The sequence below is a fragment of the Natrix helvetica genome, assembly GCF_964273705.1.
Source record: "Natrix helvetica genome assembly, chromosome: 2".
In the NCBI taxonomy this organism is placed as follows: domain Eukaryota; kingdom Metazoa; phylum Chordata; class Lepidosauria; order Squamata; family Natricidae; genus Natrix; species Natrix helvetica.
Window position 1 is genome coordinate 230,849,344 of NC_138552.1, and position 17,733 is coordinate 230,867,076.

Genomic DNA, 17,733 nt, shown 5'->3' on the forward strand with positions numbered 1-17,733 from the left:
CCAGTAACACAAAGAGTGACCACGTGGCTGCCGAGGCTGCAGGAACCACACGGCGGTGTTTTTATCCCTGCGGTGTGCTTGGGTCGTGTTTCCCAGCGGGAGCGTGTTTCTCCCTTGGCTATTGTGAAAGGGCTTCAACCGGCTAATCCATCCGGCCTACAGATGCTACCACCACATCGGAGCAGCTAGGGCCTTCAGGACATGATAGTTCTGGCCCGCCAAGGGCCAACACCAGGAACAAGGCCAAAGGGAGGAGCAGAATGGCAGGCAAGGGCAAGGTCTCAGTGGTTGCAGCCCCAAAGGCTCATGTGGGCACAGGGTTCGGGACCACCAGACGATCTCCACGTCATCTCATTGCACCTTCCAGTTCCATGAATCGTTAAAAAACTGGCCTTAAGGAGGAACAGGAGACGTAGCCAAAGAATTTGAACTCAGTCCTTGGGCAACCAGATTAATTTAACCCATGCTTGGACTCTCCTGCAGCGCACAGAGAAAGACTCTTCAGGTAAGCCAATGGTCATTCCTCAAAATTCACACTTCAAATTATGGATTTCTATTAGCTCTGCAGTTCTTGAGGCTTCAGAATACATAACCAGCACCCATGTTTTATCAAAGGGTTTCATGAAGAACTTGGAAGGTACATCATAATGTTAGAAACAAGACTCCAATTCTTGGAGGAAAGTAGAATTCTCCCTTTAAAAAAAAAAAGGGTACCAAGCTTTATCCAAAAATTGTGGACCCAACCACCTTATGATTTCTTCATCTTTACAGCATCTGTCTGAGATAAATCACTATTTGTGATAGAGAGCTAAGGTATTGGTTGATTTGGCTGACCCTGAATTTGTATTAAACAAGAATTTAAACTAGATTTCTTTGTCCAAGTCCTGTTTACCTGCTACCAAATCACATTTACTGTCAGAGCTTATGTGATTCTTACAGTTTATGCAAAGATATTGATTGTTTCTCATTCTCATTCTTTCTCTCTTTCTTTCTCTTCACATGTTTGTTAACTTAGGTTAGAAATGAAGGTTATCAAGAGTTCAGGTGGAATCCCACGGCTATCCTACACTGGTCGTGATGACAGGCATTTTGTACCTTTTGGATTGTACATCGTTCGGACTGTCAGCGGTAAATCAATTTTTACTCATGCGAATTCTGATATAATAGTCTAGCCTGAGGCCTGGAATTTGAGCACCGTAGTTGGGTCAATGTCCGTGTGTGTGTGTGTGTGTGTGTGTCTGTGTCTGTGTGTGTGTAATGTTGAGAAAATTAAGTAAGGACACTTATTATTTTTGCTTTGTAGAATGAGAAAAAACAAACATGGATTTCCTTCTTGATTTGTTGCCCCCTTATTATATTTTAATGTCCTTTCTTCCTACCTCAGGTGGTAGAAAATGCATCGAAAATTTTAGAGGCCAAGGGAGAGTTTCTTGGATTCTTCTGTTTACTTTCTTGAAAAGAACTTTAAATCGCTGAAAGATATTTGCTGTAATTAGCTTCTTCATATGCTATTTGTGTTCCTTGCCAGCCATCACTAGTAACTGGCACAAAACCACCTCACAACCTTTTAGTTCAAAGCTGGGTTGCTTATGAATTTTAAAAAATGAAGTACTGTACTGTGATTATTGTGTGGTTGCTGTTCTACAGAAATTACCTATTTTTCTATTTTGATGTTCTTACGGTGTATAAGCTAAACAATAGTTTATATGTTAAGTCGTTTGCTGAGAATGGTACAAAGGAACAGTACAGTTAGAAATTTGGATGTGTTTCTTCCTCTTCTTTCGTTTTTTGATTCCATCTTCTTGGTTTTCTTCAAAGACCCCTGGACGATGGCATTCAGCAAAACCTTTAAAAAAAAGTTTTTCTACAATAAGGCAACACAGAAGGGCACGTACGAACTGCCTCCAGAGTCTGTAGCACCATTTCAGTGAGTATTGAATTTGCAAATAGTAGCAATTCATCCACGAGGGGAAAGCTAGATGCAGTATCACATTAGAACTTTTTATTTATTTATCTCCCCTTCTGTTCTGTAAAGTTTGTACTAATTTCTAAAAAAAATTGAAAGCAAATAAAAACCGATGAGACAATTCTGAATCAATGCGCTTTCTAAGGCATTGCATTCCTTACCAACCAAATATGTTTAGTCTGATAAGCCCTGGTGAGATATTTTAGATTCCGGCATAGATACCTACTTGGATCCTGATTCTTGTCAGCTTTCATCCTTTTAAAGGATGATAGAGACATTAATTATTAATTCATTATTCCAAGCAAAAGGGTTTTTCTACGCTGGGTCCTGCAGACTAAGCTGCCGGTCAAAGAGAGTGAGTGGTGAATTTGAAGCCCTCAGACTTTAAGAGAGAAGTAAGAAGACAATTCATTATTGCTCATTTCTAACGTCTTAATTGAGCTGTAGCAAATCACTTTGGTTTATAGGTCCAGATGCTAGTTTGTAATATATTATACCACTGATTGCATTTGCTATTTGTGTTGGCATCAACTGTTTTTCAGTTAAACTCTTTATATCATTTATAAATAAACTCCATTTGAATTTGTTTGTAATTTACTGTATAATGGGCTTACATTATATTTTAACTCTTAGCTCTCTCCTTCCTTCTTTCTTATGCCTTTACAATAATTCTTCCTTTTATCAAAGCACCATCTTGGATGTCTGAACTTTTTTTGTAGTTGTAAATGACTTTCTGCATCTGATGACACATTAAAGATACTTGTAGGCAACATGTGAAGTACAGCTTGCTTTACAGCTTGCACATAAATACATTTTGCAGATTGCCTTGTTCAGTCTGTATTTTGGAAATGGATATGGGATGTCTCCCTACTTGATTAAACTTAATTCGTTATTTCATTGGGAGAGATTTTTTTTAGAAAAACCCCTTCCTCTGATCAGTACTTCAGAGGAATTCAACCAGGGCACAATTCTATCAGTCAAGGAAGAAACAAAGATGTGAACATTCCAACAACCAATCTAATCCTTTATGATCTTAAAATTTGTGGAGTTTCTTGTAGCCTTCAGTTAGCTTCACAATCTTTTTGTTTTGTATTTTTGAAAAAAAAAAACCTTGTTTTGCTTTACTTGCCTGAAATTCTTTTGAGATGAGAGTCTTTGATCTTGTGGACTTCCTTTAAATTTGCAGCTGCTTTCTGTAAGAAATGTGCTCAACTGTTTACTTTCCTCTGCTTTTATGCCATAAAGGAAGACTGGATTTTCTTTTTCCTCTTAGTTAGAGATGTACAGATTTATATCTCAGAGATGCTTCTCTCATTCATAACTTTCTGATGAAACTTTATTTTTCTATATTATCTTTCTTCCATTTTCTCACTCTGTAACTTCAGGGTTTTCTCTGAATCTCTCACGTGAATTTCTGTAACAACTTTAGAACGATTTTTTTCCTCCATTTTCTCAAAATAGTTAAAACAATTTTATTAGCCCCTAATTTGTAAGTTTTCTCATCTGTCCCTTACAAATCTTTGTCATTCAACTCACTTTTGTGTCCATGCCAGGGATAGGAAATCTTAGTTGATATTTGCACTTTTGAAATTTTGAGAACATGGTAAGGGCGCACTTCTAAAACTGCTATTATTTTGGGTGGGATTGGAGAGAGGTTGCCGTCATGGTTATGGATATTCACAAAACTTTCATTTATTTACCATCTTGTTTCCTGCTATCACTTCTAGGTTTCCATCATACTTTCTGCTCTGTAGAAAGTGTGTAGATGAGTGTGCTTTCAAACAGAAGTGAGCTGCAGCCATCCCCTTTTTTGCAGATTTAGATGTACTTTTTCAATAAACACGGCCCTAAAGATTAATGCTGATCTTTGCAGCATTGCAGCGTCCCATTTTTAAAATTAAAAGAATAGTGGTGGTGGTGGTGGTGCATTTAAAGGGGTAACTGGATGGATGGATGGATGGATAGCATACTGAATATATTATTCTTTGGTTTCTCCTTTTAATGAAGGTGAAATATAGTTCTCACATCCAAGACCGCCACGATTTGTGATCTCCCTGGTTTGTTTCTAGTTTTCCTCCTCTTTCAGTGATGGGTTTTGACAGATACTGTGAATCCTTTCAGCTTCTTTTCTTTGCTCTCTAAGAACAGTAAATAATGTTTTGTACAAACTTTCTTCTTTTATCATCACACCAAATACTTTTCCGGACAGTACTTCACTAGAAGAAGGAAGCTTCTTGAGCCCTGGTATTTTTAGAACTATTCTGAGAGTGGTTTTAGTAATGGAAGCATTGCATTACCATGTGAGCTTTAGTGTGTTTATAATTAGACACTGATATATGTTCTTGATACAATGTTTCGAGCCCAATAATCAATCTCTTAAAATACTGTAACTAAATAGACTGAATATTAAATGCCAGTAATTGCTGTTACATTTCTTGCTGTGAAGTGCTTGGTTTTTATCAATTTGTCAGCAGTCTCAAATCAAGAAACGAATCTGAGCTCTGGAGTACTTATTCAGTAAGAAGGTTTCAAATAAGGGCTTATATGAGCACACAACTCTGTATAAAAAGTTCTGCTTTTATATAGTTTCTTTTATCTAGAAAATTGCTATGGTTCCTACTGCATTTATTTTGTCAGATCTTTCTATGTAAACCATTTTTATATATTCTTGGGAGTTTACTTCATTTCCCTTGCCAGCTGCTTTAAAATTCTCAATTTCTATTTTGGACTGTCATCCCATCCATCTATTTCTGACATGATATACAAATAAAGTAGGTTTTGGTATTTTATCTTCTACGTCTAGGTTTGGGTGCCTTTGCAATAGCAGCCCTTCTGATTCTGCAGAATATTTGATCTAGGTGAAGTTAGACATTTAATTAAGGCGTTGGAGTAATTATCCATCTTTGATCTGATACTGACTTCTAATGCTCTGAGTCTACAAATTCAACTTAAAATAGACATTTCCACTTTGCAATTCTTGGCAGATTTCCTTTCCCTCCCTTGCTAACTATGGACTCTCATTGGGGAAGTGTAAAGCTAATGCCCCATATTAAATTAAGTCAATGTAATTGTGTGAAGTAATAGGAGGTAAGTGTCAACATCCAGCTCAAGAATCCAAATAAAACTTCCATTCAGTTTCTGAAAATCTTACTGTTTATTGAATACACGGCATGATAATGTCAAAGCAAAACTAACTCAGGTTCCCAGACACCAGTTAAATGAGGTTCCCAGACACCAGAATTAAATGATAATTTCCCTAGCCAAACCCCCAAGTTCTCATATAATCCATGTAAACAAGTTCATTTTGTTATGGGAACTGTGTGCTTCAACTCCACCTGTCATGTCGTCCTTGAAAAGGTTTAAGGCACTCATGGTCTTCAGCGGAATGATAGGTTTCACTTTTGTAAACTAATCAATTCTAAAGCAACCCCTCCCCCCAATTCTAATGGCAAGTTGAAACGAAACGTTTCACTCTTGAAATGCTGACCCTGCAACAGAAGAATGGATCTGGAAATGTATAAAAACAAACATATATACATGTAGACGTTGATTAGGATTTTAATTACCTAATCTTTTCCCTTAACGGGGTCATTCAGGGTATATAGAATGGAGATGCTGGAAAGGCCCTGCTGTAGGTAATGCAACCTAACATAGTTCCTAACCATACTGGTTCGTCTCCTTGCCCCTGGTTTTTAGAGTTGGTTGCTGTCTCCATAAAGGCTGAAGAAGTGAGAGTTTATTAAATTCCTCAGAGTACTGTTTCCTTTATTTCGGAGACTATTCTCTGCCATATATTTGTATGTATTCAGATTTAAAAAACAAACAATAAAAATATGAATAATCCATAATTCTGTTTCTCCCCCATCCTTCTTTCTTTTCCTTTACTATCATTAATCCATTACAGTCGCTCAGGAACATGTTGGTTAAGTTTAGGGATTGTCTTGGTCTTAATAATAAAAATTTAGCAGACTAACCGAACATGAGAATAAGAAATAATTTAATTTGTGAAGTTATACACAGAATTTCTACTCTTCATATTTTGTCAGATTTAAAAATGGGTAGATATGAAGGGTCCTTGGTGCTCTCTGAGCTTGCTTGTTTTTTGCCGACGTTTTATTGCTCAACTAGGTAACATCATCAGGCACTAGCATTGATGATGTTACCTAGTTTGGGTAATGAAACGTCTGCAAGAAAACAAGCAAACTCAGCCCCAAAGACCCCTCATGTCAACCCTAAGCTACAAATATTCTCCTTTATTAGTATGGCTAGATACCATTAAGCATATACAATTTGTTTCTTTTTGAAAATGTATGTACACCATGCCAAAGGCCTATAAAATGAGCCTTAGTGTGATACAAATGTTAAATTCTTTTGGATCAGAACCTTGGGTTTCAGATGAGCATTTTTATATTTCAGACCCCCTGCTACATCATACTTAGCTTATCGTGATAGGTGTTGCTATGCTTATGAAAACAATAGTTCTGTAAGTGAGCCAATTCTCATAAGTCATTAAATAATTATGCTTATATTTTCCCTAAAGATTTTGTCCATAGGCCCTGTAAGAATGGGTCTGATTTAACCTGATACAGTCCGTGATTACTTGGCTCAGGCACATGCATTTGCCCTGATACTTTTGAGAAATTAGAAAAGTTCATGATTGGGTCCTTATACCTACAATCAGTGCCGATGGTATTCTGTTAGTTGAGGACCAGGGACACCTATAGCTATGAAGGTTCCAGTGGTGACTCCATGCCATTCATGATCTTTCGGTCCAACCCATTGCTTATAGTTGTTTCTAGGAAAAAATTGGATGATGTCGTATACCACCCTATCATGCTGGAAAGGATGACTATAAATCTATCATTGAAATCAATGCATTGTATTCATCAGTCGGGCCAAATATTTACACTGTTTTGTATCTTTTTTGCATGCAGCATTTGTTACTTTGGTCGCCTCTTCTGGGAATGGGATGATGGTATCAAAATGCACGACCCTCAGAAAAAAGAAGATTCAGAGAAACTATCGAAAGAAACTGTTCTATCCTTCATCAGACAACATTTCAGCCGGTGATTACTCTCTCGTCATATCTTAGGGTATGGGGAATGACCCAGGTGTGGAATAATCAGCAGGGAGCCACGGAGAAAAATACTTTTCAAAGTGGTTCGATTGGATGATAAGGACTCAGTCCAAGAGAAATAGGAGAAAGCTTTGGATTGGAAACGGTGCAGTATATAAGTACCTGCTTCCTGGCCATATTAAGACTGGAGCAGTGCACGTTCTTCTGAATGGATCATCACTGGATCTTCTAGGGCTTCCCCCCTCCCCTGGACATCTGGGCTCTACTAGTAGGCAACAAAAGAAGAGGATGCATTGAACACATGGCATTTTGTAAAATGGAAGGCCAGACAACTTTTGACAAAACTATTTAAAGGAGGACAGAAAAATGAATATACTTTTAATAATCTTTCTTGTTCCTTTCTCTGTGAATCCACTGGGAAGTGTACTTGGGTTTTGTAATTTGGCTTGTGAATGCAGCCTAGAGGTTTTTGAAGGTTCAGGTCTTAGCAGGAAGGAACCAGACAGGTAAAGTTTTTGAATTAGTAATTTAGGTACACTTGCTGTCAACATAACTTGCGACTCTCATCAAAGTTGGACTTTCATGCTTCTATGCAAGTAAATATATTATGCTTTTTCTCACGCTCCACCTTCAAATATGGCAGTCCAAGTATTTTCCTCTCTGAATTCTATACCCAGTACTTTCCCTTCAGAAAGTAAAGGAGATTTGCAATTTAGAGAATTGACTTTAGTGGAACTATATAAATTAGATCCCGTGAAAGAACCGCATACTTCTAAAGAGAGCATCTTCTTTTGGCCTTCAGAAGTTTAAAACTCAACCTTTGCACACATTGGCAGGAAGATATTGATTTTGTAATTGAGAGTGTTGCCTAGATTGTGTCTTAAAGAAATATGACTGTCCTGTAAAGTGAAGGCATCAGCCAGACCTCAGTTCCTAAAGAAAATGGTCAAAAATGGATTTGATGTGGGAAAGCAGAAGTTTCTATATAGATTTTATCTCCATTAAAGTTGACTAGCACAGGAGAATGGTTGTTCTTACTGGAACTGTTTTAAGTCTGAAAACAATTTTGTTTCAAGTTTGAAATAGTTCTATGCTTACAATGGGATGTTTCAGAACACTTGGAATGTTTGAAACCACTATTTTGAACTCACAATATTTTGAATTCAGAAATGTTTGCACACTGCCAGTAAATCTTAATCTTAGCCAAAATAAATAGTTCTAGCTTTCAGAGCCACTTCAAGAATAATATAGGTTAATACTGCACTTTAGTAATAGCAGTTATGCAGTTTAATTGCCACCATCTCATACCATCTTATTTCTAGATTCCGCTATTGAAAAAATATTGGGAAGAATGGAAGTTTAAAGCTCCCCATTTCTCTCAAAGACTGAAGTATAAAAAAGCACTTAATACTGGAGATTCAGTTCTGAGATTTGCTAAATCTCTTTGAGAGTTCCAAAACAAAGATTTAGCTTTTAAGATTCTTTTGGCAAGAATGTTTCAAAATAAATTGCTTTCCCATACAATACAAATGTTTGCCTGAGCAGGCTAGAGGGTAAAACAGCAAATTGAGTGTTTATTTGCAATAGGAAGTGACAGTGATTAAATAATCTCTGACATCTACAGTTCATAGCATTGGCTTTAAAATAATTTGATGAGAAACTTTTGTCACTTTTTCCCTGACTATCATGATGTAACCAATAGGTCAAAGAGTCATTTTGCTTTAAATACAACGTGTTATCAATTTTTCAGATTATATTTCTAGTTAAACTCATCACAAGTTGGAATATTTCAGAAGGAAGATTTCATTGCAAGATTGATTTTAGTTTCTGTTATTAAAGAGTGATTGGTAGATACGCTTTTATATGAGTCAGTGGTACACAAATTATTTGCCTTGACTTAATTCACTTTGGCTGTTATTAGAGACCCTGTTTTGTGGCCTTCTCCTAGGAAACTATTTAAGGGATTTAAAAATATTAAGAGTGTGTGCCTAGAAACCTTAAAAAAAATTTATACCAGTCCTGAAAAACGACTTCATGTTGATTCAGAGCCCAAATGTCAAAGAGTACAAAGAGAAAATTAGAAAGATTTGATCAGTGGATAGTTCAACTTGTTCTTGTTTGTTCTCTTACTGGTCTGTGAAGGAGGTAAAAATGTCTTGCTGAAAGAAATGTTTACAGTGTGTTTTCTCTGAACTCATGTATCAGTTGTGATGATTTCTTGTCCGTTCTTTGCATTGCCAATACAATCCTTATAATTTAAAAATGTGTTTTCTTTTTGGTGTAAACATTCCAGCTTTGTGATACATCCCGGGCTGAGGAAGAACAAGTACTGGTACCACTTGACTCTGGAGCTCACGGAGTGATTTTAGGTCTGCCACTGTTTCAGCCCAAACTGCTTCATAGGGTGGATCTGGGGGTAACATTCGGAGGAAACTATTTCAAAAACTTAAATTTGGGGCAAAAAATATGTGTTTCCCTTATAGAGCCAAAACCTCATCAGAAAACTGGCAACTTCTGTGTAACATCACTAGAGTACATCCAATCTGTAGTAGTCAAATTTTAGGAAATGCAGTTGACAGAAGACTCTGTAGAAAAAGGGCTGTTCTGGATAGAACTCGTATTTTGTGAAATATGCCATTTTTAAATTTGCAATATATAACATAAATACATCAACATAGTTTTCCTACCTAACTTTATAATTTGTTAAGTGATTGCAGAAAAGAGACAGATGTTCAGTGAACTGTCCCAAGGATTGTTTTCTTACAAAATTGAACAATTGTTTTATTTTTATGCACATTGGGAGTATGTTGTTAGGATATATATAGATTTGAAATAAATGCCCACTCTAAGCAAAGCAGCTCTCAAAGCTTTGAATTACCACGTCCTTTGGAAGCCTCACGTGGCTCCTTCAAAAGTCACCTGAAGGTCTGCTTATATACAACCACTTGGGCACGCATGCAGAGTAATTGAAGAGTAGGGCAGCTTCTTTAGCACTTCAAGCAGGGGTACTTTGCTAGTGTGAACAGACTTTCTGAAATAGTTCTTTCTCTTTGTGCAACTGATATTTAGGCAAAATGGAATTTTATCTTCAAAACACTAGATTACATTGTTGGGGAGGCTGCTTGAAGAGTGATAGTCACTTCTGATGAGTTGATGACTCCAAAGGCTGTGATATCTTTTTTTAGGTTTAGGCAGGAGACTGAAAAATAGGCTGCTTTAATGTATAGAGAACTGCTCAGATCACGTCAGGTTTGAAGCACGTTTTGCAAGTCATTTTTAAAATGCGCAGTCCTAACATTTACATTATGTTAAAGAAAAAGGATTTAAAACAGACACACATGGGCAATTTATTTATTTGCAAGGAAGTAAGAGCAGAATTTGTTTTCTTACTGAAAACAGCAAAGTTCAAAGGTGATTTATATACTTTTTTGGACAGAGGGATGTAATTGAATCACAGATACAAAAGGAGGGAGTCAGGGTTATATTTTCAAAGTAGAAAACAAAATGAATGAGGCTTAAGTGCATATTTGAAGCAAAAACTAAAAGGAACCATGAGTGTATTTCCAAAGCAAAAGAAAGCAGCTTGGCAGCATTAGAATGCCTTCTTCCTTCAACAACAGAGGTGCTAATAGGTATTGCTAATAGGTAGGGAACTTGAGGCATTGTTGCAGTCAGGAAAATGTCAAGCCAATTAACTCTAGCATGGTGAAAAACTTAGAAGTCAGGAAAGGAAGAATTACAAAGCGTTCCTGATAAAAGAATTGACAGGGGAGATCTGACCGAGGAAAATGGAAAAGAAAAAAGGCTTTTTTGGAAAAGGGAAGCACATTTAGTTTTAAATTTCTGCATTTTCTTTCAGTTCAAAATGCAAATGTTAATAATCACTTGGATTGACATTTTTTTTCAACGAAGGCAAAACTATATAGTAACTTCTTCCCTTAAAAAATTAATAGAGTTTGATAAAAGTAGTCAGCTGGCTCAAAAAATACAATTAGTAGTCAGCTGGCTTACAAAACAATCTATCAATTAAAAACATTTTAAACATGATTAAAAAGACTTAATGAAAGACATAGAAGCCTCTATAAAGATATATTGCCTGCCATTAAAAAAATGCAGTGACCCCAGCTCAGCCTCTGTAAAGGCTATTCTACGATCAGGGTGCAACTAACCTGCCCTCATAATCCCGTTACCTAGCCATCAGCTGGAAGGTCCAACTAACCCTGCCTTTTGTCCTTGGTTAACTTTCTACTGAAGTTCTTTGGGAGGACTACGCTAAGATGGTCCAAGTTACAGAGCATGTTGGTATGGAAAGCTGATCTTACCCTTGGCACAATTTGGGAAGGGAGGTAGAATTATCACGGTCTACAGTAGTCATTGGATTTCAGCACCTTAATGTTACATGGTCCAGCAGGTGTAAATAACAAACACTAAGAGTATGATGGCTGCTGAAAGCGCTACAGTCTTCCGATTCTCATGACGAAGCATTTTGAGCTCTTTCTCTGGAAAGACAAAAAATATATATAATCATATTGTAAAGACACTCTAAACTTCTCAAAATAAAATGTAATTTGTTTTAAATATTAAGCTTCTCCGTCTTAAGCCTTTTGCGGTATTACTAAACTGAAAACATTAGGATTTTAGGTGTTTCTTAAGCACCACATAGCAGGACAGTAAAAGAGGCATGATTTGGGGAGGGGGGAAAGAGTGGAAAAGAGAAATTACCTCATCAGCTGCAGTTGTAGAACTTGGAGAACAAAGGGCATTTTAACATTTCTTAAGTAACAAGTTTCCCTTGTCTTTGGAATATCATTAATATTCTATTCTTTTTCTGTAGTATAATTTCTGATTATAGGTTTCTTTTTCTGTCATGTATTTTGCACATGGGTAAATTTTCTATGGCACTTGACTCATAACAACCTGAATAGGGCTCAGCATGAAATCTAGGAGTCTTATTCTAAATACTGTTGAGCTTTTAGTTTGCTTTGTATGTATTGTTTGACTGGTATCTCACATACTGCTCTCAAAAGATGAACAAGGTTAATCAGCTGTATTTCATGAAAGGAAATCTCAAGATGTTCAAAGTATCTTTATATAATTAAAGCTGGAATACTGACAAAACTTGTGGCTTCTGCTTAATGCTTTTAAGATTTAAGTAGATAATTTTTTTAAAAAAAGAACATAAAATATATTTTAATTTAAGCCATTACATGATTTAAAGAAGACGTTTGATGGTAGGATTACTCTGATTTACAGAGAATATGTCTTTACATAATATTCACAGGGTTGAAATTTCAAATGGTTAAAAATGTATTTTTAAGGGCAGCAACTTAGGGGATGGGAGTAGAATAAAGTATAACAAATGATTAAGGTGTGTCCCCCCCTCAAATTTAAAGCATTTAAACCTTTGAGTCAAGAGTTTTAAGGTTATCGATAGAATAGCATGAGATTCCTAAAGACTTAACAATTAAATCTGACCTCATTCATATATAAGCATTTTACCTAATTACGTGCCACAAAGCATCTTGAGTAGAAAAAAAATAATCTTGCTTCAAAAGGAATTATTGTAGGGAGGTGATTGACTGAATTCTGCAGGCTGATCTATATAATCTAGGTTATGAGGACTTGCCACAGGGCAAAAGAAATCCCATTTTATAGTAATGGTGCTAGATTCCATTCTGTATATTCGGAGTTCCTCAGAGGAAGGGTGACATACAAATGTAATAAAAAAGCTACTTTAAAATGAAGTCAAAGGCTATTCAACTTCTGCACTATACCGTTTTCATATATCTATTTTCTGCTGCTATACAGCAATCAAGCCCATTCAGAGCCCATTTCAGTGCTTTTGTAATTTCTGGGAAAGGTCAGAGTTTGGGGACGGCTTATTTGACAACAGAATCATTGTTACTGACTGCAGTGGCAGAAAAGGTCAGTGCGGTTCAACCTGGGACTGCCAGAGGAGTATGATTTTAATGGGAAGTCTTGGGTGTTAATATAACAGCTCAGGCAGATGTCCCTTTATATTTGCCAGCTCCCTAAGGGAGGCAGCTTTAGTGAGAGGAGCTCAGTGCATTAAAACACGGGCAAAAGGTCTCTAGCCCTTGGCTGAATGGCAGCTCTAGATTTATTATGGGATGCTTTCTCCTTGTTCTCCGAAGCTTTTGAATGCTGACTCTTTGGCAATGTAATATTGATTGTGGGCATGAATATACTGCAAAATTTTTGTTAGGGAAAAAAATCCAATCCCCAACCATACCTAGATGATATTGCAGCAAGGAGGTTATTAATTTTCTTTGGGTTTTAAAAAACAAGTCTTCATACAATATATATTTACTGTTAACCGAGTAACTTCAGCAAGGACCAGGGCTATTTGCCTTCCTAAGTACTAAGTTCCACAGATGAGCAAAAAGAGACAAAGTTACCCATAAAACAAGCAAGTGCAAAGAAAGCAAATAACTGCATAGGAAAGATTAAATATTTATTTTGGAAATTTACAGAAATCCAAGGAAGCTTTAATATAGATATGGGAGCATGATAAAATACAAATATGACAAAAATTGTACTGTAGACAGATACAAAGAACCATGAATATATGGAAAAATAGTATAAAAAGATTTCAAATAGTAGTTGAACTACTAGAAAATCTTGAAAGTTAATTGGATCCTAGAAAATATTGCTAATGACCAGCAATATCCTACATATTGCTAATGACCAGCAATATCTTAAAATCTTACACAAGTTGACTCAGTTAAAATGCCCCAGATTTGTAATTTAGATTTTTAATAACTAATTAATTTTCATGGACGCTACAGACATTTACAAATATAGATGCCACTTTAGATTCTAAGATGTAATCTTATGTATTGAAAAATATTTCCAAATAAAGGTGAAAAATATACTGAATTTTTCAATAGTCCAGCAGGTGGCAGTACAACCTAAATAACCAAGGACAGATAGTAGGAAAACACAATTACGCTTTAGGACCTTTCCATACAGCAAAGGAAAGCAAGAATTAAGGCAGTATTTACTCTGTCAAAAGTAGTAGCCCAATGCTGCATCTATGGAGGAGCAAAAAAAAAAAAGTAGGTCTGGAAATGAATTTTCTGCCTCTGACTTTTTTGTTTTTAAACAGGACAAATACTTATTTTGCCTAATCTTCAATACTTGGTCACTGGAAAAATGCAGCTGTTGCTCAATTAGCAATGTGTTTTACAATTAACTTTGCTGATTTACAAAGATAAACATCTGACCAATACAGTCTGTGTGCTCCTGTATGTATACACCCACAGTTTAAAAAACGGTTTAACCTTTCAAGTATTCTTTCCAGCTGTAGGCAATGTTAACTAGTCTGTGCCCTTCTGAAATGCAATAAAGAAATAAATAAAAAATCCCTGGCATGATGCCTTGTGCCAGCGCTCTTCCCTGTGAATGCCTTTGAACTGAATTCTGGACTCTAATGCTGTTCTTTGATAATTTCCTGCTACACAGAGACACTTTGGAAGGAGGAAGATATTTTGATTCTTCACAGCAACTACTGACTGAATTCCTTTCCAGGAGTTCTGAGACTTTTCTGTTTCTTCCCAATTAGGCTGTATTGACTTTATCTTTGTACCGCTTGCTGCTGTCGCAGCCAATTACTCAACTCTGTCTCCAATCACCTCTTGATCCTAAGATATTGTGTTCCTTTCTGGGGCAGGAGATTTTAAGATATAGTCTTGGTACAAACTAAAATTTTAGTTTAGCTAGGAGCTGGGAACCCACAGCTCTCCCGGGGCAACTGAAGTAGAGCTCTCAGCAATGCCACACAACGTACCTATGATGAGGAATGTCCTAAATTACATTTACCCATCTGGGGAGCCACAACTTGTAAAAGATAGCTCCTCTTCAACCAAAAAGCTTTACCCGAATGACTTCCTTTTTATTTGAAGTCTCCATAAATGAAAACATGAACACAATTTTGGAAGAGTCGTGCTCTTATTTTATCAGGAGGCTACTCTAGTTATGCTTTTTAATGTTTTATGCAGAACCTAACCTAAGTGCAAGCATCTTCTCACCACAGGGCATCCAGAATTGGGAAGACTCATCACTGCTTCTATTTATAGCTCTTTATGCTGGACAAATTAAAGCTGATAGAAGTGTATCCTGTACAAACCAGTCTCCCCAAAAGTATCACATGAAGAATGTCCTAAATTACATTTACCCATCTGGGGAGCCACAACTTGTAAACCATTTCCCTTTATTGGACAAAAGAAGTGCCAAGATACGATAAGACTATTTTATACTCCCTTTAGTATAAAGAAGACCCAATGCAGGATATATATTATATATATATTTGCAGTGAACTTAATTTAGCTTCTGAAGATAGTCTATAGCCTGTTTTCTCAAGATAGGTTAATGTCCTTAACTTGTAGAAAGCTTTATTGAAATCAACAATTCACTTGTATTTTTAGAGCACGTGTACTTATTTCTGATATGGAACTAAAATCACTTCACTGCAGAAGAGGTCAAGTACATCTGGTGGCACACATTATTTCAGATATTGAAGTGTCAAATTACACTTGTCCTGCACAAGTACTCAGAAATGCATTTTAAGTCTGCCCTTGGAGCAGGATAAAAAAAGGAAGAACCAAATAAACGAGACAGATAAAAAGCACCTGTTTCGAATATCGTAACACTTAATATCCAAGTATCATTTAATTTCAGCAGCCTGGTCATTTTCAAATCTATAGTAGGAGGGTTTGTACCTATTCAGACAGCAGTAAGAAGTATTGGGAAATATTGCGAAGTGCTTGGCCCGTTTTATTTATGTAGCACTTTGTCAGATACATAGGTAGAGATGAGGGGACTTTTCCCTGCTATAGCTGGTGTGCCAATTCTTTCTGGAGCATGAGGTGCAGGCAGGCAATATCTGGAGGCTATTATCACCTCTACAGTTTAATGCTGTCTAGAGCTGCTTTTGAAGGCCACCTGGAAGCTGTTAATTGATGCAAAATGCAAATCCCACAGGCTGCTGGATGACAGCCTTCAGTGCTGCATATAGAAGCATTGAGGCTTTGTGGGCACTACAATGGGTCCAATATGCTTTAAAGTGTTGGTTTTAACCCCTGCAGATTTTTCTGGCTTAGCATCTTCAGGGCCTTCAGATATATTTGTTTTGAGCTGGGATGTGGTGTGGGGAGGGACCTTTCCCCTTCCACCACCACATAAGATGTGGAGAGGGCAAGATATATTTGTTTTGAGCTGGGATGTGGTGTGGGGAGGGACCTTTCCCCTTCCACCACCACATAAGATGTGGAGAGGGCAAGAGCATGGTGTTTATCAGTATTATGTTCCATTATGAAACGCTCTAACCACAAAGATGTGGATGGCATGCTCCCTGATTATGTTTAGAAGCACAGTAAAAACAGTCTTTATGGAGATGTTTTATTAAGTAATTTTAAGTGATATTACTGAGGATTTTCAAACAAATGGTGATCATTGTTGGAATACTGGGACAGATTTTATATCTTGCTTTTAGTGGTTATAAATTGTCTGTGTATTATTGTAAGCCTTTGAGAGTCCATAGAGATTCACTAGTATACAAATATTGCATGTAAACAAATAAGAACAGATGATCCAAATTCTGCTACTGGGGCACAAAACAGTGTTCTCTCTTTAAAGAAATCCAAATGATAAAGAAATCGCTGCATGTATCAATCTAAGTAGTCCCCAGAAGTCAATCTTCTAGATTAGGAGACATGCATTTTATTTATATTTATTTAAATATTCTTTGTTTTGTACATTGCCCTGAACAGGAAGATAATCAAATTTAAAACGTAATAAACCCATTTTTAAACAACTCCGTTGAGGCTCTTGACTTTTAACATTTATAATGGCTCGTTGTAAATAAAACAGACTTGCACTCTGCCTAGATTAAAATAAACTTGAGTTTCTTGGCAAGGGAGCCTCATAAGTGGAGCAATGCTGTAGAAGAGGTCCTTGGTCATGGGTGTCAAACTCTATCGCATCACGTGACGCATCATGACTTTTTTGCCTTTGCGGAGCCTGGGTGGGGGTGGCCTGTGCATGACGCATCCGGCCTATGGACCGCCAGTTTGACAGGCCTGTCCTAGATCAAGAATCTCCTCTTAATGATGTGGCACACAGCACGGCCAGTGAACATCAGACATTACGTAGGTATTTCAGTTACAGCTGTTTTCTGCTACAACAGGCAGAAACCACAAGCTGTCTTCTCTCACTTCTTCACTGACTTGTGCTATATATGCTGACAAACCTCCTTATCTGCCTCGGCACCTACAAATTAAATGGAGGGACCTCTTGAACTTTCCAAATGTGTAAGAAAAATCATTTTAACAGTCTCTTCTGCACCTTTCTGGATTGTAGTTTTTATTTACTTGCAGTTCTTTTTTTTTGAAAATTTAACTATACAGAAGTGTAGACAGGCAGATATATGACCACTGTCACAAGAGTGAGATTTCTAATGTATCAAGGAATTTGTAAACTTTTTAAAAACACATTTATAATACCACTATTTTTTTTTTTTAAAAAAACCCTCTGTTTCCATCTCAGGCAACTTAGAATGATTTTTTTTTAGTTTCAGAGGAAATTACCTTAATTACTTCCCAAACGTGATATCCTCCAGCAATTCTTGCCTGGGATTTCTGGTGAGCGACACCAAGCTACCCGAAGAACA

General features: G+C 36.9%; 2 protein-coding genes and 1 long non-coding RNA gene across 6 annotated transcripts in view; 2 read left to right on the forward strand and 1 right to left on the reverse strand.

Moving 5' to 3' along the window:
• CMTR1 (cap methyltransferase 1) overlaps positions 1–10,239 on the forward strand; it is a 41,984-nt gene extending 31,745 nt beyond the window's left edge. For all 4 annotated transcript variants that reach the window (XM_081942157.1, XM_081942155.1, XM_081942156.1 and 1 more), the window contains exons 22-24: positions 1,016–1,128; positions 1,819–1,927; positions 6,901–10,239. In XM_081942157.1, coding sequence (XP_081798283.1) covers positions 1,016–1,128; positions 1,819–1,927; positions 6,901–7,036 — 358 coding nt within the window. In that variant the 3' untranslated portion in view covers positions 7,037–10,239. The remainder of the gene's footprint in view (positions 1–1,015; positions 1,129–1,818; positions 1,928–6,900) is intronic.
• Positions 10,240–10,374: 135 nt separating this feature from the next.
• The window catches only part of CCDC167 (coiled-coil domain containing 167), a 30,512-nt gene continuing 23,153 nt past the window's right edge, over positions 10,375–17,733 (reverse strand). The window contains exon 4 of the mRNA XM_081942159.1: positions 10,375–11,542. Coding sequence (XP_081798285.1) covers positions 11,439–11,542 — 104 coding nt within the window. The 3' untranslated portion in view covers positions 10,375–11,438. The remainder of the gene's footprint in view (positions 11,543–17,733) is intronic.
• LOC309386594 lies at positions 11,490–17,578 on the forward strand. Its single transcript, XR_014174452.1, has 2 exons — positions 11,490–15,206; positions 15,253–17,578. It is a non-coding gene; the product is annotated as an uncharacterized lncRNA (long non-coding RNA).